General features: G+C 46.7%; 2 protein-coding genes across 4 annotated transcripts in view; one reads left to right on the top strand and one right to left on the bottom strand.

Moving 5' to 3' along the window:
- LOC123354843 (histone H4 transcription factor) overlaps window positions 1-27,838 on the bottom strand; it is a 45,529-nt gene that overhangs the window by 15,480 nt on the left and 2,211 nt on the right. The gene's annotated exons all lie outside the window — the stretch shown is intronic.
- On the top strand, window positions 235-26,081 carry C22H11orf53 (chromosome 22 C11orf53 homolog). 3 transcript variants are annotated; one of them, XM_044997185.1, is made up of 5 exons: window positions 235-361; window positions 8,325-8,434; window positions 22,241-22,283; window positions 24,067-24,356; window positions 25,081-26,081. In XM_044997185.1, exons 1-5 carry the CDS (start codon window positions 352-354, stop codon window positions 25,480-25,482), a joined length of 855 nt encoding a protein of 284 aa, XP_044853120.1. In that variant the 5' UTR covers window positions 235-351; the 3' UTR covers window positions 25,483-26,081. The 3 variants fall into 3 exon arrangements, with proteins under 3 accessions (XP_044853120.1, XP_044853119.1, XP_044853121.1); XM_044997184.1 differs by lacking the exon at window positions 22,241-22,283; XM_044997186.1 differs by lacking the exons at window positions 235-361; window positions 8,325-8,434 and adding an exon at window positions 20,854-20,909.

Genomic DNA, 27,838 nt, shown 5'->3' with positions numbered 1-27,838 from the left:
ATGACTTATAGGTTTTTCATTTTAAATAACTTTTCCTCTATCAACACGTGAAATTCCGTTTTCACCCATTCAATGTCTTTTTAATCAAGAGAAAGAAGCTTTGAGAATGATCCGCACTGACCATGCAAATTGCAGTGAAACAGACAGTGGAAGATTTGCATTTAAACAAATCCCAAACAAGCTATTTCAGAGACATCATTAAATTGTGAAAAATACATTTCCGTCAGGCTCAAAGAGAACTTTATTAGCGGAGAATGAGCATTGACTTCATTCTCAATTGGAAAGCTCCTGACGGTTCACTTTCAGAAATCTTGCAGAGTCTGAAAGGGGGAAATTCCAGCAGCATTCAGAATGGAAACTGGTGAGTTTCATTGTCAAAACTTTCCAAAATATAAAATGTATATCTCACCGATGGTTAATTGAAGTATCAACGGTAGAAAACAGGGGAATGGGCACATTACGTGTTGTCTGAACTGAAGTAGAAAGGCAAAGAAAGTATTATGCCTTTAAATTGCTGTTTGGTATTTTCAATATTTCAGTATTTTAGCAATATTAACTAATATTTTCAGCTTTCTCTAAATACAATTTAGGATGCTTACTTAATTCATAATGCACTTTTTCAGAACTTACTGGAAAATTGTAATAAATTCTGGTTTTCTCCTCTCTGTGCTGCCAGTTATTTCAGGTTTTTAATATCTCAGTGTCAGATCTAGCACAGGGTCAGATCTGGTAGTCTTTAAGGTGCCACCAGACTCCTTGTTTTTGTGGTTACAGACTAACAGGGCTACCCGCTGATACTTGAGATCTAGCACACTGCCTCACTGAACTCCATGGGACGGATTATGTGAATCGAGGCTATCTAGGTGAGAAAAAGTTGCAGCACTGGGCCCTTATTTTGTAGCTGATAAATTAGATAGGCCCTGATCCTGCAACGATTTAAGCACTTGTGTAACTTTACATATGTAAGAAGACCAATTGACTTCAATAGGGCTGCTACTCATCTGAGTAAAATTAAATATGTGCATAAGTGTTTGCAGGGTCTTACTTTGTAAATAGAATCACTAATTTAAAAGAAGCTTTCAGTATAACATTCATGTGCTTTGCTTCAGTGGTTCAATAAGAATCGGTATGAAAATTGGCTTATTCCTTGAACTGAAATTAATCCATCCCTGACTAGAATTCCTTTGATTTTTACATGAAATACAGTGAAATCAGCCCAGTCCCATCTGAGATATTGTCTATGAAAAGACAATAGTAAAGACAAAACTTAAACATTTATATGTATATGTGGACCTGGGCTCTCACACATTTACCAGAGGAACTGACGATAGAAGTCAATCAGTTAACGAGATTCTGGAATATTTGACTATAGAGTCTGCAAGTAATAATTGTTGTCTCTTTTTCAGGATGTGGAATTGGGGTAATGTATCATGGAAAGGGGCTCACGGTATATAGCTTGGGTTCGCATGGGTCCTTCTAAAGCAAATGTACTGTTGTATGAGAAACGCCATCTAAAAGTAGCCACACACTGATGACTCAGAGAAAGCAACCTAATACCCAGAGCCCTGCAAATCCGCAGATATTCGCTTTATTGCCACAGACCATGTTTGTGGATAGGGCTCTTCTAATACCTAGTTCTTACATAGTGCTTTTCACCAATAGCTCTCAAAGAGCTTCACAATAATAATAATAAAAATTAATAACTAGCTCTTCTTATCTGTAGATCTCAATGTGCTTTACAAAGGAGGTAAGCATCATTTTACAGATGGGGTAACAGAGGCACAGAGAGGGGAAGTGACTCGCCCAAGGTCACCCAGCAGGCCAGTGGCTGAGCCAGGAATAGAACCCACGGGTCCTGAGTCTGAATCCAATGCTCTACACACTAGGAAACACTGCCTCTCCACAGTGGTACTGAACTATATTAACTTCACAATGGTGAGTCGGTGTCATTATCACCATTTGACAGATGAGGAAAACAAAATGCAGAAAGGTAAAGTAATTTCCTTAAGGTCACATGATTAGTTAGTGTCTGAGCCAGGAACAGAACCTACAGAATCCCAGAGCAGACCTCTAGCCATGGGGTTATGCTACCTTCCACTATATCACAAACACTCCCATTCAGCTGCCCCTGCAGCACAGCTCATTTACGCGCCCCCCCTGCCCCGACTGAATCTTTCACCCAATTTCTTTTGCATTAAAAGTTTGTAATGTGCTTTCTTGACCTCTTACAGGTCAAGTTTCATCAGTACATAGAAAGTACATCACGGTCAGAGAGTGTGATCTAGTGACTATTCTGGCAGTGACTCTGCCACTGACATGTTGCATGACCTTGGTCAAGTCATTTCACCTCCCTGAGCCTCAGTCCCCCTCCACCCTGCCCCCCGAAAATGGGATTCATTATGCTTACCCATCTTTGCAAGCCACTTTGAGATCCTGAGATGATGGTAGTGAATAGGTGCAAAGTAGAAGTAGCATTATAATACAGTCGAAAAAATCATTTGACTGCAGAAGTCAACCAGGTCCTGCATCCAATTCTAGAACACTGATCATTGCTTTAAAGGTATTTAGAAATCTGTTTATAGAATTGTTTGGATTTAAGATCTGCTTTAATGAATATTTGCTCTAACGGCACAAGATTAGCCCATCATTGCAATTTATGTATATGGCGCAGTTTGAGGATCAGTTTTTCATGCTGGCTTTGTCTTGTTAAACAAGTTTTATGATACTGTCCCACCTAGCTTTATCTATTTGGTGTACCTGGAGCCTGAGATTGACATCCTGTAGGGCCCGAGTCCCAATTACCTAAGGCCCATTTACACAGCTATGATAGTGTACATGGTACACTGCCGGAGAGGTGTAAAGAGGACTTAGTGTAAATGAGAATCCGGTTCCAAGTCTTCTGTTGTATTTTGACTTCATTTATTTAACACCCTAGATGCAATATTATGTGTGTTTTAAAGAATGACAGAAATTAGACATGGAAAAGACTGAACAGTTAGAAAATTGGGGGAGAAGGGGAGGTAGGTATCCTGCAGAAAATTTAAGTTTTTGGTAAAAAAAAAAAACAAAAGAATTTTTGGCCAAGAACCATTCAATTTTGGAGTTTTTTGTTTTCTGATGAAAAATCAAAAATATTCAAGGAAAGAAGACATTTTTCACAAAAAAAAGACATGTCAAGATATGTCTATACTATGCTATTTGGGCACTTCTATTAGAATTATTTTATTAATACAAAATCGTTAATTTAACATTTAGAGGCATATTTATAGAGGTGGAAAACTCTAAGTGCAAGTACTGTTATGTATATATTGTCCACTTTTGCTGTATTGCCTTGGCATATGTGGTTTGTAGTGTGGATGCATCATATGCATTAGCTGTTTTATTTTAAAGTTAGACAACTCAAAAGTGTAAAATTAAATATTTAAACTTCCTAAAAATACCCCTAAGCAATCATTTTTAGATGTATACACACAAACATGCATGTAAAATTTTGCTTGCTTGTTTGTTTTTTTAAGCAAACTTTGTTTTCATAGCTTCTTGATTAGAAGCCCAAACATATTTTTATTAGAACTAAGACACTTTAGAAATTATTTGCAAATAAAATAATGATGCCCAGGCTCAGATTTGTGCTGAGCCCCAATCTTGGCCGGGGCCACAGACACTACTTGAATAAAAATAAATAATCACAATAATACAAGCAATGCCCTGTCAAAGAGAATTTTAGACGCTCTGTGATCCATGGCCAACATAAAGACCCGACACCACGAAAGCCTCAAATTTCACCCTATGTAAGTTTCTATGCATTTAAATACACCTGTGAATAACAATACTGTAGGTATTAAAATGATAAAGTGAGCCAGAATGATGAAAAGCATAGATGTAGCAAGGTAAATCAGAATTTTAAAGAGATCAGATACTTCCCCTCTGGTACGTTTGTGTTTGCTTTCTGTCCGGAAACACAGATCTTTTTGTTTTCCAAAGGATTAATTCAAACATCAACTTCCCATTTGTAACATTTGAATAAAAGCCTTTTTTTTAAACTCCTCACTGCTTTCCACAGGTGTGAGCTCTTTACATGGACAAACTCCAATGGAGAGGATAAAAGAGTCACCTTCATTATTGTACCATGCTACATCACTGGGCTCATTTACAGTCAAAACACCCAAACAAATGGAAAGTTTTGCAGAGATGTACTCAGGGAAAACCAAACAGATATGCCTCTCCAAAACTCACAGAGAGTGAAATTCCCTCCTGTGCAGGCTTCACTGGGACTTAAGTGTTGCCTAGTGGATAGATCACTGGGCTGAGACTTGAGTCCTGGGTTCTAGTCTCAGCTCTGGCACTGGCCTTCTGAGCAACCCTGGGCAAGTCATTTTGCTTCTCTGTGCCTCAGTTTCCCCATCTGTAAAATGGAGCCAATGCATTTCCCTGCTTTGTAAAGCTCTCTGAGATCTACTGCTGAAAAGTACTATATAAGAGTGAGGTATTATTAATTAATTTATTATTATTATTTTTAAGTGATTCATAGGCCTTGCATTGGCTCTCTGCACAAGGGCGAATTTCATCCTTAAAGAACAGCTTTGCTCAATTTAACCCAAAGTCTCTAAATATTTTACCACTGCCACCTGCTTTCAGTTTCTTTGAAGAACAATCTATTTTTTACCAAGTCAACTTGCTGTTTCGCCTTGATCTATTCAAGGGAAATGTTTGGTTCAGATTAAAACAAGGAATTAAGTACAAAGATCTTGCTTGAAATTATTTGCTTTTCTAACCAATCAGATATGCTGGGCCAAGTTACAACCTGCCAATCGAAAGAATAACATAATATAAAAGGCTAAATTCTCTGCAGCTGCAAATTGGTGTTGCTCCCTTGACTTTAATGGAGTTGCATGGATTTACACCCATGGGGAATCTGGCCCATAATTTCTTTCTTTTAGGTTTATAGAACAATAAAAAACGCCCATACATAAACCCCCAAACACTTCAACTTAAATGTTCAAATGGTGACCACCCAAATATGAATGAACTCAGCTAGCTGATAAATCAAAGCAGCAAAAATGCCCCGTTATCCCCACGCCCAGAGACACACCCTCAGCCTCCCCACAAAACCCTGTCAAATAAATGCCTTTTGCAACATGCCCAGAAGGTCACCAAGTTTTGGACCAATGAGGGTGGGGAACAAGTTCCAGAGTCCTGGGACCCTCACAAACCCCTCCACCCCCGCCAATCATACTACTTGGCTCTCAACTAGCACGTCTGATCTTTCTCTTGCAAAGCACTTTACAAAGAAAGGTCATTTCCACCATCCCCATTTTATAAATAGGGAAACTGATGCACATGGAGGGACATGAATTGCCCATGGTCATCCAGCAGGGCAGTAGCAGAGCTCAAAATTGAATCCAGGTCACCCAAGTGCCAGTCCAGTACCCTATCAACTATAATATACCTGAGGCCTCTCTCAGGTACACAGAACTCACACCCAGTGTTGGTCTGTTGTTTTTTTTTAAATGAACTAATAATAGAATCTTAAATATATACCAAACAAACCACCTTTTTCATTATGCAAGGCAGCATACTGCACAGCATAGACTTCTACCACTTGAGCCAAAGGAGTAACACTGTTAACTGGTAGCAGTAGTAGGCTGTTATCCGCTAGTGGACCCACCACTAGAGAGGGATACAGTACCCACTCTGCCAGTGGGGGTTACGCTTTTTAGATATTAGTTACTATTAACTGATGTTATCAAGATCTTTAAATTATCTGGATTTTATTGAATGTAAATGACAGTTATTCATTGTAAGAAGATAGTAAAAATTTAGTTAAAACACTGGTGAGTGTTACCAAAAATGAGGTTATTACCTCTTTAATATATCTGGCTACTTTTTTTTTTGTCCCATTGTTCTGTAATTCCATTGTGATTTGGGCTAGTGATTTCAAACGTATTTTAATCTGTTTTGGTGGGTAGGGTCTGAAATCGACTTCAGGGCAGAATTAGTATGATTGAGGCAACTCTTGAGATTACCACATGATTTATAATTTAAAAAAACAACCTTAAACCCTTTTACAGACATGTAACATTTTGTGAGTGGTATTAACAAAGATGCATCAGAAAATTACATGAGGATATGGAAAAAACGCAGCTTGTTGCCCCTAGAAAACCCCACATCCTCTATATATGAAGGCTGCAAAAATGACAGATGGAAATTAATGAGCTCTCCATATGTAGCAGCTGCAGAATGAAGCCCACGCCGACTCCTCTGATAGCAGATTCTCTCTGACATTGAAGGACAAGGCTAAGACTAGCGGTCTAAGCACAAGACTAGGAGACAGGAACTCCTTGACCTCTCAAACAGCCCGTCCCTAGGGAACAACTCTTTGTTTTAATGGGATTTGCTCTGCCTAAATGAGACTCAGAATTACTGTACTAATTATTTTACCTTTGCATTGGGATGGTGCTTTTCAGCTGCTTTCTGCACAAGCAGTCAATGGCAGTGCCTGAACGAGGACGCATGACTCCCGACTTAGCTCCCTATCTGCTAGACCATGCTGCCTACTGAAACAGAGCATGGGCTTGAGAAACTAGTTCCTCATTATCTGGAGTTGAGCATGATTTAATCAAAAGCATTATAGTGAGAATGTATTTTAGCTGGACCATTTGGGTTTGGAGTTTTTTGTCTGTGTTGCGCTGACAGTAATATTGCCTCGGAGTACGAATGCATGCACCAAATATCAACACCCAGGCTTCCAAAGCACCTTATTACCAATTTTCAAAATCGAATGGGAGTTTCACCAGACAGTTCCTACTGCGATGAATGGAAGCCGTATGGCTAACTCCCCTTAGATAACTTTGAAAGTCTCAAACACCGATTGTAAGACCAGAAGGGCTCACTTACGATCCCCTAGTCCAGGGGTCTCAAACTCAAATGACCCCGAGGGCCGCATGAGGACTAGTGCATTGGCCCGAGGGCCGCATCACTGACACGCCCCCTTGCTGCCCCTGGCCCCACCCCCAATCCACCCCTTCCATGAGGCCCCGCCCCTGCCCTGTCTCTTCTCCACCTCCTCCCCTAAGCGCGCGGCTCCCCGCTCCTCCCCCCTCCCTCCTGGAAAGTGCTAAGCGCCACCAACAGCTGTTTGGTGGCTTGGTGGCGGGGCACTTAGGCGGCGGGTCCCGGAACAGAAGGGGCCCCCCACCGCCGAAGACTGGGCTGCGCTTCGGCGGCGGCGGGTCCCTCTTTTCCCCACCCCGGCCGGTCCCGCTTCCCACCCCGGCCGGTCCCGCTTCCCTTCCCCACCCCCGGCCCGGCGAGTCTCGCTTCCCTTCCCCCACCCCCGGCCCGGCCCCGGCGGGTCTCGCTTCCCTCCCCCACCCCCCGGCCCGGCCCGGCCCCGCCCCGGCGGGTCTCGCTTCCCTCCCCCACCCCCCGGCCCGGCCGGTCCCGGTTCCCTCCCCCACCCCCGGCCCGGCCCCGGCGGGTCTCGCTTCCCTCCCCCACCCCCGGCCCGGCCCGGCGGGTCTCGGTTCCGCCCCCCCCCCCCACGGCCCGGCCCCGGCCCCGGCGGCTCCCGCTTCCCCCCCCCCTCTTACCCGAGCGCGTCTCCGGCGAGGCCTGAGCTTCATTCCGCTCAGAGCCGCGTGGTGAGGGGGCGGGGCTGTGAGCTCCACGCCGAGCGCAGCGCTCAGCCCAGAGCTCCCAGCCCCGCCCCCTCCCCACGCGGCTTGGATCGGGGCGGGGCTCAGGTGCTCGGACGGAGACGCGCTCGGGTAAGGGGGGGAGGGAAAGGCTCCAGGAGAGGGGCGGAGGCGGGAGCCTCCGCTTTTCTCTTGGGGGCCCCTGCGGAGCCCGGGGCAAATTGCCCCCTTTGCCCCCCCCTCTGGGCGGCCCTGGGGAGCTCCACGGGCCGCAGGGAAGAGCTCCGCGGGCCGCATGCGGCCCGCGGGCCGCATGTTTGAGACCCCTGCCCTAGTCCTCACTTGCATAACACAGGCTAGAGAATTTCACCCACTGATTCCTGCAGCAGAGAGAATTAGTCTTCCCCACTGCACAGGGGCCATCATCCCACCCAGTAACTTCTTAATGAACAAGACCATAAGGCAGGGACTGGCTTTTTGTTCTGTGTTTGTACAGTCCCTAGCACAATGGAGTCCTGATCCACAAGTGGGATTCAGAAGCACTATCCCAATACAAATAATAATGTTTGAGGCATACATCCCATCTTGATTTAAAGACACTTGGCAATTTGACTATCCATACCTTGGTAAGCGATTCCATTTATTCTACTTACTGGCTGAATTCTACTCACACATGCTCCCTTTGTTTAGTTCCTACAGACTACGGCAAACGAGTTTACCAAGGAGTGAGAGTAAAACACACAGTCAAAGATCTCCTTGCCGAAAAACGATCGAGACAGACCAGCGGCTCCCGATTCAGCGTAAGTCGTGTTTTAAACAGAAATGTCATTGTACAGAATCCTCTTGCTTTAAGAGGATTTGCACTGAGCACAATGTACCTGCAACACCGAAGTCTTCACGAAGTTTTGTCCTTAGGCAGCCATCTTGGTATAGGAGTTTAAAACAAAGGATTAAGAGCCAGGAGGATCTTTCAGGAGTCTAATGTAAGATGAGCTACTGTGGGATGTCAGAAACCACCATCATCAGGGCAAAAAGCAGGAATATTTGTGCAGTTAGGGTTGGATCCAAAGATCATTGAATCTCTAATTAGTTTTTCATGTCAATGAAACCCCGAGAGATTTAAATCCCAGGAGGCACAAATCTCACCCACTTTAACTAAACTGATAACACTAAATTTCCAGTGCCTTTCACAAACTTTATGTTATGGCCTTCAACGACAGATTAATGTACCATCATCTATGTCTGACCAAATCGACTCAGTAAAATTGAATGTCCTACCCCAAATGTTATACTCCCTACGAGTCGTGTGTGGGTGTGTTTTATATTCCTGGAAAGAGATAGAGAGTCAGCTTGCTGAGGATCCAAAGGCAGAAAACAAAAAAGGGGCATTAACTTTCCCAGTGGAAATTCTATAACAGGTAGCTGTAATGCAATAGGCTTGGAAATTGCTGAATTTTACAGAAATTGAGAATAGCCTCACATGACAAAGCACTGAAGCAATCTATTTCTCTTCTGTTACCCTTCCTAACCTGATTTATGGCAAAGACACTTGGTTCCCTCGGGAAGTCAGGGAACATCCTATGCTAGGGACCACTCTGTTCTGTTCTATGCTATGCTATATATGTTTTTATACCATGCTTATCTGAGCACCTTCCAGCAGTGCATTGAGCAACATGATTACACAGCTGTCAGGTGTGGTTTGTTCTCTCATCCTCTCCCAAGAGGGAAAAGCATGTGGAAAAGTGTTTTGTTTTGGTTGGTTGGTTGTTGTTATTACATATCCCTTTTGCTATATGTTTATATAATCGAGAGGGTAAGGTCAAAGAAATGCACCTTGCATTTGGACTGGAAAGTGGCGAGGTTTGTGACAGTCTTTAGTTTCTGGGGCAGTCGTCAGGCTTGGACCACCCCCGGAGAAGGTTTTGTCTCCTGCACTCTGCAGATACTGAAAAAGGTAACCTAATCACTTGGTACAGTGCCAGAATTCTCACCGACTTCCTGGATATGCAGCCGTCGTCTCCCAGGATGGGATGCTAATCGTAAAAGATAAGGTAGCAAAGAACTGCTGACCACTGGAGATATTGAACAGCTCTGAATTTAAATGTAATCTCCCCTTCTGGAATTTCTGTATCTACGTCCAAGTTAGACGTGTCATACGTATGCACTAAAAGATTTCCAACAGAGATGACCAGCTTGAGATGCCTTAAAGGGGCTTGATTTTCAGAAGGTAGTTGCTCAGCATTTTCTGAAAATCAGACCCTTTTAAGGTGTCCCACATTGGGCACCCAAAAACAGAAGCTCACTGGTCACTTGTGATAATCTTGGCTATACTTACTAAAGGAGAAACTCTACAAATCTGGGAAGGACTAATTAGAAGAAACAACAGACTCTGTCTTAACCCAACTAAACTCCTGTTTCTTCTGAATAACTTCTTAGTGGAGATTCAGTCACTAGTGTCTACCTCATATGCTATACCCTGGACTTGAGCTCTTCAAATTCCTCTGGAGGGTTATCTGTGGCAGAAAGCACTTGAATACCCCTTTGAAGGTAGAGTTCAGTGGCTCTTGGCCAATTTGCCACAGCTGAGCACCTGACTCTAAGTAATTTGTAACACAAGCAAATGCAGCACCTCTTGCTGCAAAGACTTTTCCATTTTTCTTCCATTTTAAACCAAATGAATTCAGAGCTACACTTAAGATGCTCCAAATGTGATCATCAATCACTGTCACTCATGCATTATTTATGGAGCTGCCATTATACATGCTGATTAGACATGGGCATGGATCCATTATTTCATGCACTGCAAGTCAGCAATAGACTCCAGGGCAGATTCTCCATTCAGACACAATGTGTTTGTGCCAGTTTAACGCCACTGACTTCTGCAGTTACACGGACATAAAACCGGCATCAGACCCTTAGTGTTTAACCCTTTCGAATACACGCTGGGAATCATCCCATGCAGCCAAGTCCCTGACACTAATTTAAGCCAATGTAACATGTCAGGCTACATCTCGCCTTTCTTAATTCTATCCAGTTACTCTTAGTTATACCCCTGTTCAGAACCTCAAATAATTGCCTGGGAGTTTAGAGTCTTGGAATAGTTGGACTTTATATTCTTCAGATTGCTCCTGCCCTCCCAAAGATACACACTTAGGCTGAGATTTTGTAAAACGGTTAATTCCCATTGGGTGAAGTCCTGGCCTCACAGAACTCAGTGACAGTTTTCCCCTTGCCTTCCGGGGATCCAGGATTTCACCCAAAGTGCCCAAAGCTCCTTGAGTCACTTTGCACATCTTAGCTTAGCTAGTCTCTTAGCCACACAAATTTATCTCACTTTCATGTTTCACTGTAAGTCACATCCAGGGCCGCCCAGAGGATTCCGGGGGACCGGGGTCTTCGGCGGCGGGGGGCCCTTCCGTTCCGGGACCCGCCGCCAAAGTGCCCCGAAGACCCGCAGCGGGAGCCCCCCGCCGCCGAATTACCGCCGAAGCGGGACCGCCGCCAAAGCACAGCCCGGTCTTCGGCGGTAATTCGGTGGCGGGGGGGGGGGTCCCCGCCGCGGGCCTTCCGGGCACTTAGGCGGCGGGTCCTGGAACAGAAGGGGCCCCCCGCCGCCGAAGACCGGGCTGCGCTTCGGCGGCGGCGGCGGGTCCCGGTCCCGCTCCTCCCCCCCCGCCCCGGTCCCGGCCCCGGCCCCAGCCTCTTACCGAGCACGTCTCCGGCGGGGCCTGAGCTCCGTCCCGCTCAGAGCCGCGTGGTGAGGGGGCGGGGCTGCGAGCTCCACGCCGAGCGGAGGCAGCTGCCCCGCCCCCTCCCCACGGCGCTCTGAGTGGGGCGGGGCTCAGGCCCCGTTGGAGCTCCCAGCCCCGCACCGCTCACCACGCGGCTCTGAGCGGGACGGAGCTCAGGCCCCGCCAGAGACATGCTCGGTAAGAGACTGGGGCTGGGGCGGGACCGTCTCTGAGCGGGGCGGGGCTCAGGGGCCGCGCCGGAGACGCTGAGGCTCCAGGAGAGGGGCGGAGGCGGGAGCCTCCGCTCTTCTCTTGGGGGCCCCTGCGGAGCCCGGGGCCCGGGGCAAATTGCCCCCTTTGCCCCCCCCCTCTGGGCGGCCCTGGTCACATCATCCAGCCTCTGATAAATTTTCTTTCTTTTTTCTGAACTACCAGAAAGACACCGACAACTTGGAGATGACACAGTCTCCAGAACAGGACACAGTATTCCAGCTGTAATCACATCTGATATGATGACTCTGTTGGTAAACTGTTCCCTGGAGGCATTTGCTATTTGTTATTACGGTTATGTGATTGGTCACCTTAGTCAAGTGGCATTATTTCTCATCTCTGACTGGCTGGGCATAATTGTGACAGATGAGGATGGTACTGTATTATCAAATCACTGAGCCTTTGATTTTCTCAGGGTATGATGGAAGCAGTTTGTGGAATTAGGAGCAGAATGAGGGATGTTTTAGAGCAGGGGTCTCAAACATGCGGCCCGCGGGCCGCATGCGGCCCGCGGAGCTCTTCCCTGCGGCCCGTGGAGCTCCCCAGGGCCGCCCAGAGGGGGGGGCAAAGGGGGCAATTTGCCCCGGGCTCCGCAGGGGCCCCCAAGAGAAAAGCGGAGGCTCCCGCCTCCGCCCCTCTCCTGGAGCCTTTCCCTCCCCCCCTTACCCGAGCGCGTCTCCGTCCGAGCGCCTGAGCCCCGCCCCGATCCAAGCCGCGTGGGGAGGGGGCGGGGCTGGGAGCTCTGGGCTGAGCGCTGCGCTCGGCGTGGAGCTCACAGCCCCGCCCCCTCACCACGCGGCTCTGAGCGGAATGAAGCTCAGGCCTCGCCGGAGACGCGCTCGGGTAAGAGGGGGGGGGGAAGCGGGAGCCGCCGGGGCCGGGGCCGGGGCGGGGGGGGGGGGGGGGGAAGCGAGACCCGCCGGGCCGGGCCGGGGGGTGGGGGAGGGAAGCGAGACCCGCCGGGCCGGGCCGGGGGTGGGGGCGGGGAGCGAGACCCGCCGGGGCCGGGCCGGGGGTGGGGGAGGGAAGCGAGACCCGCCGGGGCCGGGCCGGGGGGTGGGGGAGGGAAGCGAGACCCGCCGGGGCGGGGCCAGGCCGGGCCGGGCCGGGGGGTGGGGGAGGGAAGCGAGACCCGCCGGGGCCGGGCCGGGGGTGGGGGAAGGGAAGCGAGACTCGCCGGGCCGGGGGTGGGGAAGGGAAGCGGGACCGGCCGGGGTGGGAAGCGGGACCGGCCGGGGTGGGGAAAAGAGGGACCCGCCGCCGCCGAAGCGCAGCCCAGTCTTCGGCGGTGGGGGGCCCCTTCTGTTCCGGGACCCGCCGCCTAAGTGCCCCGCCACCAAGCCACCAAACAGCTGTTGGTGGCGCTTAGCACTTTCCAGGAGGGAGGGGGGAGGAGCGGGGAGCCGCGCGCTTAGGGGAGGAGGTGGAGAAGAGACAGGGCAGGGGCGGGGCCTCATGGAAGGGGTGGATTGGGGGTGGGGCCAGGGGCAGCAAGGGGGCGTGTCAGTGATGCGGCCCTCGGGCCAATGCACTAGTCCTCATGCGGCCCTCGGGGTCATTTGAGTTTGAGACCCCTGTTTTAGAGCATTTGAAACTTTTCCTTTCCAGGCCATTTGAATCAGGTTTCCACTGTTAGCAAAATTAGGCAGCGAACAGATTTTAAATTAATTTTCTCTCTGTCACATTTGCATCCATTAGCTGCATGTGGCAAAAAACAAAAATCAAACAGCAAAACAAAAATTCAGCTCATAAATTACTTAAAATAAGAATTTGCCACACAAAACAGACCAGCTTATAAGACTTGACATAAAGGGCCACAATGTGTAAGAGCAGTCACACCTTGGTGCATACCTGACTTGCATAAGTGCATTGGGCACAAGCACTTTTGTGCATGCCTAACTCATGCAATGGCTTTTGTGCATGCCTAACTCATGCAATGGCTTTTGTGCAGGCCTGACTCATGCAAAGGCACAAACACTTTGAAAAACCAACTGAAACTTCAGACAATGATTCAAGACTGTCATACTTTAGCCACTCTTCACTCTGGAATATACAGATGCCCCCTACTCAGTACTTAGATGCTATGGCGGTGGGTATTCTAGGAAGCTCTATGCTAGATAGATAGGCCAGATTGTAAATGTTTCCTCCCACCTTATTTGCCATGTTTGTTTTGTATGCAAAAGCGGAAGAGTTTTTGTGTATGTAACTAATACAAAATTACTCCATAGCTAGCTCCTTACAATAAAAGTTACGGAGGTGGGCAAACTTCCTTATTTGCTGGGACAATTCTCTGATTCGTTTGGAATTGCTGTGAGAAGAGATAAATAGATAACATAATATAATATTATGGAGTCTGAGTGAACAGCAGGTGAGTGAGCACGATAATGTATATTTATGATGCGGTGTAATTACAGTGCACCCTTTGCATGGATCTGATCTTTGCTCAGAAATCAGTAAACCCTTCCTTAGCCAACGAAAGCTCATAGTCACAGATGTGTGCTCCCAGGCTGGCCTGATCATTGTTAGAAAGGTTGGCTAATGGTCTGTTGAGTGACATTAAAACTGTCACCCTTCTGCAAGAGTAGGTCTTTTATTCTCCAAATGATATAAAATAAATTTGCATTGTGATGATATACAGGGGATTTGCATTTTGATTTCCCATGAATTGCGGCACCATGTTACCATTTCCTCTGATCTATCTGGGTGTCTGGGAAGGAGGCAGAGAGAGCAAGTGTTCCTCTCTGGGGAAAAAACGGGGGACACCTAGTAAATAAATACCACTTAGTTCTTATATAGCACTTTTCATCCATAGATCTCAAAGTGCTTTACAAAGACAAGTCAGTATCATAGACTTCATTTTACAGATGGGAAAACTGAGGCACAGCGAGGTAAAATGACTTGCCTGAGGTCACGCAGCAGGCCAGTGGCAGAGCCATGAATAGAATTCAGGTCTTCTGAGTCTTAGTCCAGAACTCTATCCACTAGACAACACTGCCTCCCATGATACATGTTCTCGCTACCCAAAGATGGATCTCCACAAAGGACAGACCCTGTAGCAGAGCTTTGCTAAATACTAGGGCTGGCTGAAGTTTTTTCATCAACATGTTTTAAATGAAAAAAAAATATGCACTGAAATTGTATATTTTAGTTGAATTTTTCTGGTTTTTCAACAAACCCCACGAAAAAAAAATCAGATAAAAATGTACAGTTTTCAGTCTGAAAAACAGTTCTGGGTATTTTTACAGTGAAAAAACAAATTCATGAGAAATTCACGGAAAGAAAAAAAACATCTCCCCCATCACGCTTTTTAAAATTTCTTGGAAGAAATAGATGGCATTTTTGACCAGCTCCACTAAGGGTGAGAAGGGCCTTGCAGCTCTGTTGAGTTCTGCTGAAGGTTTTATGAACAGTGAGCTGACCTGCCTCATTAGCAGGACAACCAGATCCTGTGCAGGAGAAAGCATCACTATTATTGTTATTGAATTAGGCCCCAATCCTGCAACTGGATCCATGTGGTTGGATCTACTGAAATCAATGAAGGCCCACGGATCAGCCCATGCAGATATTTTTGCATAACCAAGGTGCGACTGTTTATTATTTGTTTGGGATCCTCCTTTCACACACACATACCCCACCACTCCACTCTCCCCTCAGTGGATGGACTGTGGCTTGTTTCATAATGCAAGCAAGCCATGCTGCTGAATAATGATGGTAAACGGAAATAGCAGCATTGCTCTATGCACTTTCTTTTGCAGCTCACAGGAAGCATTGCCTAGTAATGTAAATCAATGGAGAACAGGGCCCATACCAAGATTATTAATTGCTTTACAAACTATAGCCCCAGTGATGTTAAACAGACTCACTGATCTATACTAACTCCTGCTGTGTGAAAGATACAGTTATCATAATGCTGCAGTGCTGAAAAGAAATAACGCAGGGAGGAAATAGACTAATGAGTTTAAAATAATCTGAGCCACACACCACTTGATAAGGAAACACAGAATGAAATCCAAAGTTTTAGCCCAGGCAAATATGTCAGTGTCTGTTCTGATTAATTGCCAGGGAGAATATGCTACAATGCCCATTCCAAGAAAGTTAACATCCAAAACCAAGTTAAGCAATTGGTGCTATTTGCCAGCTCTCTGGAGCCGTCAATGAGATCAGTCTGCTGAGATGATGTGCAGCATATGGAATTACAGCTCAGATGCGGATTTTAAACTATAAAAATAAAAAAATCTGTAGGGCTCACATATGCCAATATTCCAAGGTGTTTTACATTAAAGACCAGAGGACTAATATGTACTAAGCCCACCTGCCCCAAGAGACCCGCTCTCTCCACAGGATACTGCCCTAAAGGGGATGAACCCAGGCTCTCAAGCATAGAAAAGTCAGCACATTCTCTATCGGAGTCCCTTTCCCTGGGAACTCTGTCCCCACCCCTCACGGTCTGACAAAGCGCACATTTGCTGACCTCCCAAGCACTCCGCAAAGCTGCCATTGATGCAGGGCTGAGGCACTGGAGAGTGGGATAGAACTTCTGCCTGGGAGGAAGGGGTATTAAACTGCATAAGTCACATGACTGGGGCTTAACTAATAAGGGAGCCAGGTGGGAAGCAGAAGTGCAGTAACGCTAATCCAATTGTCTCATTGGCTGTATAAGAATCATAGAATCATAGAATTCAAGATCAGAAGGGACCATTATGATCATCTAGTCTGACCTCCTGCAAGATGCGGGCCACATTAGCCGATCTAGCGACCCCTGCCCCATGCTTCGGAGGAAGGCGAAAAACCTCCAGGGACACTGCCAATCTGCCCTGGAGGAAAATTCCTTCCCGACCCCAAATATGGTGGTCAGCTGAACCCCGAGCATGCGGGCAAGACTCTCCAGCCATACCCTCTAAAGGGCACCCTGAGCTTTGGCTGGGCATGCCGGCGTGGAGTTTCTTTTAAATCAAGATCATAGGAATGACTGAATAGAGGCGAGATCTCAGCCCAGGCAGGTAGAAAAGTAACAGAGGGTATCAGCACGCTGAATATTCTCAGCGTGTTACGGTTCCTGGTGCTCATGCTAAATGTCTAAGTGTTCATCCCACTAAGCGTTTACTCAAATGCCTTTGTAAGATGGCAGTTTTACATTTTAAACTACTTGCTGTGGGTGGTCTAATGACGGCCCAGTGCAGTTTAAAGCCACTGATTCAAAGCTTAGCAGAGGTCTCTCTTACCTTAAATTACAAGGTGCTTGTTTATTAATGTAGAAACATTTTTTATGTACAAGAGGGCAAAACAGTCATTTGACTAGGGAAAATGTAACAAACAAGGGTGGAACAAGCGGGAGTCTGGGGCCCCAGGTCCCCCCCTTGGCCCCATACCAGATGATGGATGGGCAGCCTCAGTCAGATTTAAGTTAGTGGTGGTGTGGCTCCATACGCTGAATTGCAACACAACTGACTCAAATGTGGCCTGCCCACCCCATCATGGTGGAGGGGAGGTGGGCCAAATTTGTGTGAGTGGTGTTGCGACTTGGGACATGGGGTCGCAACGCTACCCAAATTTGAAGCGGCCAAACAGGTAACTTGGGCCCCTCCTTAGCAAAATTCTGGTTGCATTCCTGGTAACCAACCCTACCATGGGGTTTTGAATCAGCTGGTTTTGAATCTGGGTCCTATGGTACAAAAGGCAGGACTGATATCACGTGAGTTAAAGGAGTTTCTGGCAGACTGCTGTTTGCACCATAAAACTTGACCGCATTGTCTAAAATGCAAGAACTCAGTAAACCTGGAACTCTCTCTCGCTCTCTTAGATTACGAAAAAGTTTCCTGCCTGCCAAAAAATACATACCATCCAGAGTCAGGCACCTGTTGAACTGAAGGAGATAACACAAGACTTCAGCTAGTGGCCAGGGTTTACTGCTAAATGGGCAGCAATCCGCGAGAGTTTTGAGGCAAACGTGTCTGTTTAATAGCACCCTAGCTTGGTGCTAAGGCTAGGCTGTAACTAGACAAGTGACTGTGTGCGTTTGCTGACTAGTGACTCAGACCTGCCTGTCCTAGCCCCATGGGATCGGTGTCTTGTTCCATGCAACGCAGTAGAGGAGCAGGGGGCAGTTAAGAGTCAGAACAAAATTACAACTATCCCTGCCTCTCTCTGTCTCTTTCTTCTCCCAACCCCTGGCTGGCCCTTCATTCCTTCAATGTCTCTACAGCACCTGCGTTTCTCCCCTACTGTTACTGCCTCTTTCTCAGTCTGATGGAAAGGTATCCCTCATTTTCTGGCCTAGAACTCTCCCAAAATTGATGCTGGTCTCTCCATTTCATTTGCCAACTGGGCCCTTAGCCTTCAACCCACCCTTACTCAGATGAGTAATCTTTCCTCATATGAACAGTCCCAGTAAACTCTGTAGGACTATATCAGAACAAACAAGAATTGCTAGACTGACCCAGACCAGAGCTCTATCTTGTCTCCTGCAGTGGCTGGTACCAGCTGCTTTAGAGGAAGGTGCCTGAAACCCTGCATAACCTGACCCCATGGAAAGTTTCTGCCTCTGCCCTCAATAGCTCAATGTTGGTTTAAGCCTGTAGCAGGAGGCTTTATATCCTAGAGAAAGATTACTCAGGGTACGTACATGCAGAGAGAAGGATGTCTGAATAAGATTTGCATGGTCAAGTTCTAACCTAGTATAATACAGTACGTTCTCTTTGACAAAGCTCGTCAGGATTCACTGGCCAGGATTTTCACAAGTGGCTAGTGATCTGGGATGCCCAGCCAGACCCCCTTTAGGGGGGCTGATTTTCACAGGTGGGTGCTCCGCACTTAGTGAAAATCCAGAGCCTTTAAAGGGGCAGAAATCGGGCCCCTCAAAAACAGACAGAGCTAAAATCATTTCTCTCTTTTTGACATCTTAGCCATTGCTTTTACTTTGTGATTTAAAGTATTTTATGTCTAAAACGAGCAACACCCCAGATTGACTAGGTAGGAACAGTAAAAGGAGAAAAAAAACAGATGATTCACTTCTTTTCTATGTTTTCAATAAATTCCCCAAAGCAGCTCTGAACAAGTAGGGTAAATTCTGTAAAATACTCCACCATGAAACTGCCACAGTCCTGCCTGTGGAATACTTTCCTCAAACCTCTTATCTTTGGAGGAGCCCATAGGCAGCTGTGAACTTACCATGTTAGCTAAAGGAAGTCTTAACACTGGCAAATTTAATTCAAATATAAACCTCTAAATTTGGTTGCCTGACATGGCAGGAACCTCCTGTTTGCTCTATGCAAACTGGAAATTGTATACTGCACCGCCTTACAGGGTCAAAAGCAGTGGAATAGTTAAAATCTCTCTTGGTGGGGTTGGCTTTTGTTTTGTTTTAAATAGGGCTTAGAAGTTTGGAGAAAGACCTCAGTACAAAATATTTGTGTCAGTGCGCACAACGACGTGCATCTGAGCTTTTCCATATAGAGAAAGCTGCCTGTTACGTGTTACGCAGAAATCTGCTCATGCAGTTGTAGTCGCAGCATTTATATGATGCACTGGAGGTAATCTGAAACGGAGAGCGGAGGTATGAAATATTATTCAGAGCTTGCTTGACCTCTGCTGAAGTTCAAGTGCCAGATGATATGTTTTTAACATTGTGTACCAACTGCGCTGAAGGAGTAGTAGTTAGGTGTTCAGAGGTGCCATTCATTTCATTTGCAAAGACGGTCCAGGCAGGTGGCCCAGTTCAGAATCTCGGGGAAGTGAATGGAGAACTCTGGCAGACCAGAAGTCCATCTAGCCCAGAATCCTGTCTTCTGACAGTGGCCACTGCCAGATGCTTCAGAGGGAATGAACAGAACAGGGATGTTGAGTGATCCATCCCATCATCCAGTCCCAGCTTCTGGCAGTTGGAGGTTTAGGGATACCTGGAGCATGGGTCAAACAATTCTCATTTGGGCCATATTTTATGGAAATGCAAGACTAAGAAAATGCAGCTTCCTAAATTCATAGAAATGACAGTAGAAATGGCTTTGAGCAAGGTATATTTACTGCTAATTTGACCATAGGAATTGGAATTGGAATTCCAAGGAGGCAAGATCCCCCTGCAGCAAAGTGATCCATAGTGATCCAGAGCACAATGCTAATAGAATGGCTAAATCTCTCAGCTGGATGATAAAACTGTTATTCGGTATTTTGCCTTCTACATTCACCGAAAACTCATGGCCAGAATAACAAACAAAACAAACAAACAAACAAACAGTTTAGTGAAAAATAAAATAACTGTTGCAAAATTTTCTCATTCTAGACTGCATTTGAGCCAATATTTTACCTATTCTTTGAAAAACTAAAACATGTATTTAAAAAGAAGCATTGACCCTGCATGTGAGCACCCAGTTCCTGGGTCAGATTCTCTGCCCACTTAAGTCATCCCATGATCTATGACTGGAGCTGCAGAGGAGCTCCTGGCTGCAATGCACAGAGCTTGGCCACCCATTTGTTCTCCTCTGCCCACTTTTCTGCAGGAGGGGAGCACGCAGGCCTGCGTTAATTGGATGGTTACATGCTTAACAGACTGCTACCCTGGTTGATTTTTAACGGAATTCATACACACATAGGCCCCAACCCTGTAGTCAGATCCCTGTGGGATGATCCCTGCACTCATATGGAACCCCACTGGGACTCTGCACAGGTGTAAGAATTCATCCATGTGGATCCAATTACAGTATCAGGACTATCATGTCATCAATCCTGTGGCTTTTCACAACCTAATGTTTAATCTGCAACCGTTTATACCCCTCCTTCCACCACCACCACCCTTTACTTCCATTTGCTGGTATTGGTGCCTGTTAATTCTGTCTCAGTTGAAACAATAAAACTGTGGAAAACCAACCAGGCTCACATTGCAAGCACTATAGATGGCTGATCTGCTAATGACTTCCATAGAAGGCATGTGTGATTAGAATACACAATGGAAACTCTGCTACAGTGCCATAAATATTCCCTCCTATTCATTGTGCAGGACAACACCGAGTGCATGTGCAATCACTCACCTTCAGAGATCATCAGTGGGGTTTGAACTCCAGACCCTTAGTTCCAAAGCACAGACCTGTTGGGATAACCGGTCCTACGAATTTGCCCGAATTGTGACCTCAGCTGTGAGAAGCGAGTGAAAGTTCATAAAGTGTCACAATAACCAATGATGATAAAAGTTGATGGGAAAAGTTACAAAAGGGAGACAGACTGAATTAGTGCAAACAGAAAGGCCTCCTGATATAATTCAAGGACTGTTTTAAGATCATGCTTGGTAAACCAGACAACATCAGACCAAAAAATCAATGAACCATAATTGGTGTGCCAGAAATTAGGCCTGATGATAGGACAGGCTATTCTGCCCATCACTCCCTTTTGGGATCCTTAAAGAGAGACTTTGGAGAGAAAAAATTGGCTACCGGTGTGAGCTTCAACATTATGGCTGTCGCCCCCCACCATCTTCTGGGACCATGGCCCTACATCATCTTCATCCTGAGAGATGTCCTGCCCAGACTGGGCCACAGAGATGGACCCAGATGACCAGGGCCGGCTCCAGACCCCAGCGCGGCAAGCACGCGCGTGGGGCGGCCCTTTCCCAGGGGGGGCGGCAGGCTGGGCTCGGCTGGACCTCCCGCAGGCATGCCTGCGGCAGCTCAAGCAAAGCCGCCGGACCTGCGAACCGTCCGCAGCTGCGGGAGGTCCAGCCGAGCCGCGCGACCAGCGGACCCTCCGCAGTCATGCCCGCGGGAGGTCCGCTGCTCCCGCGGCTCCGGGACGCCTCCCGCGCATGACTGCTTGGGGCGGCCAAAAAGGTAGAGCCGCCCCTGCAGATGACGCTGCTACCTCCACCAGCTCCAGCTATATCTTGAACCTTGTTTAAAACTGTTTAATGTTGGACAGTGACTGGGGCATGTTAACAACTTTGACTTTTTAGGCTCCTTTATTCCATCTAAATTAATACAAAAGACCTCCACCCCTTGAGCTAACTGAACAACTCCATTAGCTGGTAGCAGTATTAGGTTGTTATCCACTAGCAGACCAACCACTAGAGGGGGACGTGACACGCACTTGTTCAGTGCAGTACACATATAGAGCCTGGCTTTCCTTTGTACTGCCCACATAGAGTAATTTACACCTGTGCAGAGTAGGCGTGAAATGCTACAAATCAGAACAATAACAATTTATACCCTCTTTCCACTGGTATATATGACTGTGCACGGTGCACAGCTATGGAGTATCAGGCACAATTTTTAGCACACAGGACCCTGGACACTGAATCACTTGGGGCTGACTCTCACGTGAAGGCCACTTTACACCACTCTGACTGTGGAAAGGAACTTCAATGTAGATGAGCATCAAGCCCAATGATCTTGATTTTCCTGCCATTCTCAGCATTTGTCTGAGTGCTCTGAAATCTCTTCCGAGCCTCCATCTGCTATTCCCTTCTCTCTGCAGAGCTTGCAATCTTGTGCCTAATTGCTTCTTATTCGTAGCTTCGCTGAGATTCCAGAACTACATCAAAACGATGCAAAACCCACTTCCAAGCTACACCTTTACGCTCTGGATTGCAGAAGAAAATACTTTCAATATCTCTTTATTTTTTAGGGCAGCGCCAGCACCTCCCCGTCTCCATTTGTCCAAATGTCGGGTGAGTATTTTCACTAAATCATACATGACTTTAGTGTCGGCAATCCAGTGCCATTTCTGTCTCATTCTTCCTGGGAAGCCAGCAGGGACTTGAAAATACCATGAAGAACTATGGTGGTGCCACCCAACACTCAGAGAGGAGAGTCACCGAAGGGTTAACTCAGAAAGGTATCCTAATGACATTAAATCCCTTCCCTGAAGCCCCAAGGAAAGGGAGACCATGTGAACCAACTCTGAGAGGGGAAGGACAGTCTTGTAGTTGAGGCACTGGGTTGAAAGTCAGGAGAATGAGGCTCAGTTTCTGGCTGTACCAGACTCCTTATATGACCTTAGATAAATCACTTAAATTGCTCCGTGCCTCAATTTCCCTTCTGTAAAATGGGGTGAATACTACTTCCTTTGTCCTTCTTTTCTAGTTACACTGCAAACTGTTTGAGGGAGTGGCTGTCTCTCGCGCTCGGTGGCATTGGCCACTGTTGGAAGACAGGATACTGGGCTAGATGGACCATTGGTCTGACCCAGTCTGGCTGTTCTTATGTTTGTATGATGCCTAGCACAATGGGGCTCTGATCTCAGCTGGGGCCTCTAGGTGCTATTGTGATATGCTGGGATGCACTCCACACACGTTATTACAGAAGCAGAGACGCAAGCACATTTGCCTAAGGGAGATACTTTCCTAGTGCTAATGGCCCAGGAGGAACCAGCAGTGCTGCTGAGAGATGCCTCCTGAGAGTGGACATGGGGTTGCTGCTAATGTACAGCCTCACACAGCTCCACATTGTAGTAGAAATCGCGGTTTCCCATTGGGCTGCGCAGGAAAGGTGCAAAAGCTGGTATGGTTCATTTCAGCAGGGTGTGGTAAATGGGTGGATGGGAGCTGGTGGGCAGATGGTTAACCCCCCACCTCCCACACACAAGGTATGAGAGGGGAACAGAAAGGGAAGCAAACGTGGGGAAAGGGCAGAGGCCAAAACAGCTGGTCCCCAGCCCATGGGCAGAGCCGTTCAGTGCAGAGCATCCTAACAAAGGCCCCAGTTCAGCAAAACATGATTTACTTTGCTGAACAGACATTGACCTAAACACATGCGTTTGTGCTTTGCTGAATTGGCCACTGCTGGATTTGCTGAGGTTTAACTGGTACCTGAATTGGGCTTACCTGAGTCTATGGGAGACTGGTTTCTGGATCTTCAATAAGAGTTTGTCAAGTTCTCGTACCACACACACCAAGACTGAGAGAAAGGGGAAGGCCATGCTGTCATTTGGGTTGATAGTTTCGTAGTTTCATAGAGTTTAAGGCCAGAAGGGACCATTAGTCTGATCTCCTGTATATCGCAGGCCATTACATTTCACTCAATTGAGCCCCATAATTCAGGATAGACTAAAGCATTTTAGTCCTAGGAGACTAAACTGGTGTGTGCCACAGGCAGAGAACAGGAGAAACTGAGGTGTGACCAATGCCTGAGTCCCCTGCAATGGCAGGTAAATCATTAGGTGAGATCTTCCAGGATGATCCTAGCTTGTGATCTGTGCCCCAGGCTGCAGAGGAAGTCAAAAAACCCAGGGACCCTGTAATGACCATGGGGGTAAAAACCTGCCGTGCAGGGACATTTGTTTAATGACAGGATTCTCTCCTGCCCTGGGAAGTGGGCAGATGTTTGTTACAGATGGAGGGGAGAGTTGTGTGGTTTTCAGCTCTGTTGATTTGCCCAATGAATTTTGACTCAGTGGATGGTGATTTTGACATGACCTTTCATTGGTATGACTTCCATCTTTCTCGCCAGCAGGCTCCACTGCCATGTCTGGTTACTATGGAGTTAGAAGATCGTTCATGTCCGATTTGGATTTCCACAACACTAAGCCGCTTTCAAATGATGTTTATGCTTCATCCCTGGGGGCAAAGTCCTTTCCATGTGACTCCTCTGCCGTTCAAGGGTACCCGCCGCTACTGGACCCCTATTTCACCGAGGACTATCGCACTGCTGCCGTAACACCCAGCACCAGCTCCCTTTTCAGCACCTCCTCGCTGCCCCCTCTCCTGCCGCCCTTCCCCAATGACTCAGCACATTACTTAATAGTGAGTCTGTGCACTGCTTTGAATTTGGTATCCAGGGTTAAATGGTGGGTTGGAGGCATGGTACTGGAGCAGAGGGAGCCTTGGTCTGATCCATTATGACAGTTCCTATGCTTCTGTGTTCCTGTCTCCTTCTGCCTAGTGAAGCCTCCCCGGCTGTCCCGCTGGGACCTGTCAGTTCTGCTTGTGGGTTGGTGGGAGGAGAGTTGATTGGAAGTGTCACAAAGTTCTCCTGCCCCTACCATCCCAAGGAGCAAAAACCAAGCTCAGTCCCACACCCACAGCTCCTGCATGGCTTGTATGAATCTGTATGCTCCACCCTCCCTCTTCAAACCCCACTGGAATGATAACCAAGGCCCTGATCCAGCCGAGCACTTACGGATATGCTTAATTTTAATTGACTTCACTGGGACCACTCAGGGGCTTACAGTTAAAGTGCTTTGCTGGATCAGGGCCTAAGACAATCAAGTCTGATCTGGAACTGGGTGCAATGTAGTTTACTCTTGCCATAAATTCTGGCTCTGATTTCCTTAATCACTTTTTACACACTCCTGCTAGTGCCGTAGGGCAATACAGAGCTGGCTGTGTGGGGCCTAGGTTAGAAAGCAAGAATAGCTTAGCTTGGTAAACTCAAGAGCTAGAAGACCCAGTAGATTAGGTGTGTGTGTCTCTTTGCTCTGGAACGTGGCATTATTCTCAAAGATCTCCCTCACCCTCTTTCCAACAGAGAGACTCCTGGGAGCAAGGCATGCCTGACAGCCTCAACCAATCAGATGCCGTGTGCTCAGATTCCCTACAGACCTTGCCCACAACTACCAGCTGCCTCACCTCTCACGAAACTGGAAGCACTTCCCAGTATAGAAGCTCAAGCTGGAGTTCTGCCATCCCAGGAGCCCAGTCCTTCCCTTTGCATGCTTTTGAAGATGTCCACTACATACCCAGTTACCCTGCCACCTCGTCCTATTCCTTTTCACCATTTATGACTGTAGCGAATGATCTACCTCCCAAGATGCTCCACCTCTCATCAGAGGAACCCTTAGATACAACTTCCCTTCATGACAACTCCTCTTGGGCAAAAGAAGATGGGAGTCCAGTCTGGGGGACATATGAATGCCGAAGAACTTATTGAGGAAAGCTCACAGTTGGTGACAAATTAGAATTAACCTTCACTCAGACAGCTGAACTGATTGTAGGATATTTCCCTATAGTCAATCATTGAAAATTGAGAACAGTGATAACATACTTGGAGGCAAAAATGCTAAGAAGAATTTCAGACAAAGGAAATATTCATTTCTAAAATCAGCACATTACTTAATGCTCTGTTTAACAATGTAATTGTCAGGGTTACTGTGTAGCTTGTAGACAACAGTCTCAATCCAATGCCCAGGGAAAGTCAATTTAAAAAGTCCAATGACTTCAGTGGTCTTTAGGTCAGTCCGAGTTTGGAAAACAACCTTAAGAAACAGGACCTCATCTTTTTAGTTGCTGATAAACCGTGTCTATTTAAACAACCTTAGAAGATTTCTACAAAGTGATTCTACAAAAAGATATCCAAGTTATGAGGGGAAGGATGGAAGCCTTTTCAAATAATTTAAGTTCTGTATAGTGATATCTTACTATCTACCACATACATGTATATTCCAAATGCCAATGTTATGTAAATATGGCATTGTCCTAGGGTGATAGTTATGGATGGGATAGTAAATAGATGGTGAACTTGGACAGACAGCATACCAGGCAATGACAAATAAACTTCTGTAACCTGAAATCAGCCACAGTGGATTGCTTCAAGGAAAATTATGATTGCAGTATACGAGCGCTTATCTGTTACAGTGGTTTTCATACCCAAATAATTACTATTTGTTATTATTCATTTTGTGTGTGTAATGCTCCAAACAGCTCCAAGCCCCCCCTTGTGCTATGCAAATACATAGTAAGTGACAGTCCCTGCCCAAAGAGCTTGTAATCTAAAACCCAGATCCTGCAAAGACTTAACTTTAAACGGGTAAACGGTCCCATTGATGTGTAAATGGTCCCACTGACTTCAAAGGCACTGCTCCTGGGTGCAGAGGTCTGCCTGCATGGATTCATTTGCAGGTTGAGGGCCAATGTTTCTCCTAAAGCCATTCGAAGTCGGAGCTGTATGGGTATTTCTTGAAGCATAGAGGAAGAGGTGTGTGTATATAAATTATACGATCATATTTTGAAGGCCCATAATTTTACATCCCAACCCTGTTTTTTTTCCTAATGGCAAGGTCCATTAAACTCAAAATATCCCTTTATTATTATTTGCATTGTGATACCAACTAACAGTCCCACACAATATCAGAGCCCCGTTACGCTAGGTGCTGTACGAACACATAGTGAGAGATAATCCCTGTCTCAGAGATCTTAAAATCTAGACAAGGGATACAAACGGTGGGAGGAAAAAACTAAGCACAGAGGGGAAAGCCTGTTGATTTCACTGGGAATGAGGCATCTAAATACTGTCGAGGAGCTGGGCCAAAATGACATCCCTAAGATCCCACAGCAGGATACTGGCAGAACCAGGAATAGAGCCCAGGTCTCCGTATCACAGGCCAATGTCCTGTCCACTGGATCCTACTACCCTTTTAGCCAAGAAGACACTTAATTACTATTTTTTTCTCATGTGAGGACAATTCAACAGCCCAGATCTCACAAGCAGCCCTACAACAGCCAGCCGGGAAGGAGTGAGGCAGGGGAGAAACACGCAACGGATAAACCATTGTAAGGAAACAAATTGTAGTTTCATCCTTCCAAAGAGATTATAGAGACAGAAGTGAAAAAATACATTTTTAAACTGATTACAAAGTACCTCAGCTGTGTCCCTTTAAAAAGCTTTTAGGAACTTTAAACAATGTGTGTTCATGCGTTCACACACCCCAAAGCCCACTATTCGCGCCCTTGCAAAGAGCCCTGTGCGTGCCAGGAGCTCTGTGTGGCCACTAGAGGGAGCTGTTCACACACGTATGGAACTAGGCCTGTCCCTTTTGTCAGCACAAAGCACATCCATTCTGATGTTTCTGGTTAACTTCTTTGTGTTAGTAGCAATTTTGTTTCCAGAGCCTCTGCTGCTTTCTCCTTTGATGAGGAATGCTCCCTTAGTGTGGCAGCAGGAAAGATGCAAAATCTTAGATTAGGAGACGTCGGACATGGCATCATGGGCTAAATCCTCAGGTCTGTCTGAATTATGCTCAGCACAAGGCCTGAGGAGTGTGGTTTAAAGTTGTATTTGCACCCTCTCGCCTCACCGATTAGATCCTGGGGGCAGCCAGGGGCATCACAGCTGCTCTAATCTCCACCGGCTGGTAACAGAAATCCAGGGATTGTTACGCAGTCAGTGGGATCCCAGCCACACCTTCTCTTGTCCCTACTATGCACTGAACCCAGAGGGGACAGGACCACGAGGAGGTTGTGTAGAGGCTACTTTACCAGCCAGGGATTCCTTTGCAATGGGACTATCC

Source organism: Mauremys mutica, chromosome 22 (genome assembly GCF_020497125.1).
Source record: "Mauremys mutica isolate MM-2020 ecotype Southern chromosome 22, ASM2049712v1, whole genome shotgun sequence".
NCBI lineage: Eukaryota > Metazoa > Chordata > Testudines > Geoemydidae > Mauremys > Mauremys mutica.
The sequence above is the reverse complement of the archived record's forward strand: the minus strand, read 5'-3'. Positions and strand labels throughout refer to the sequence as shown.

Bases quoted from the DNA above. Each gene is read 5' to 3' on its own strand.
- C22H11orf53 (XM_044997184.1), top strand. From the start codon at position 255: ATGAGCATTGACTTCATTCTCAATTGGAAAGCTCCTGACGGTTCACTT. The intron at 8,435-24,066 runs GTAAGTCGTGTT...TCTCGCCAGCAG, and splicing joins CCAGCGGCTCCCGATTCAGC to GCTCCACTGCCATGTCTGGT. The intron at 24,357-25,080 runs GTGAGTCTGTGC...TCTTTCCAACAG, and splicing joins ACTCAGCACATTACTTAATA to AGAGACTCCTGGGAGCAAGG.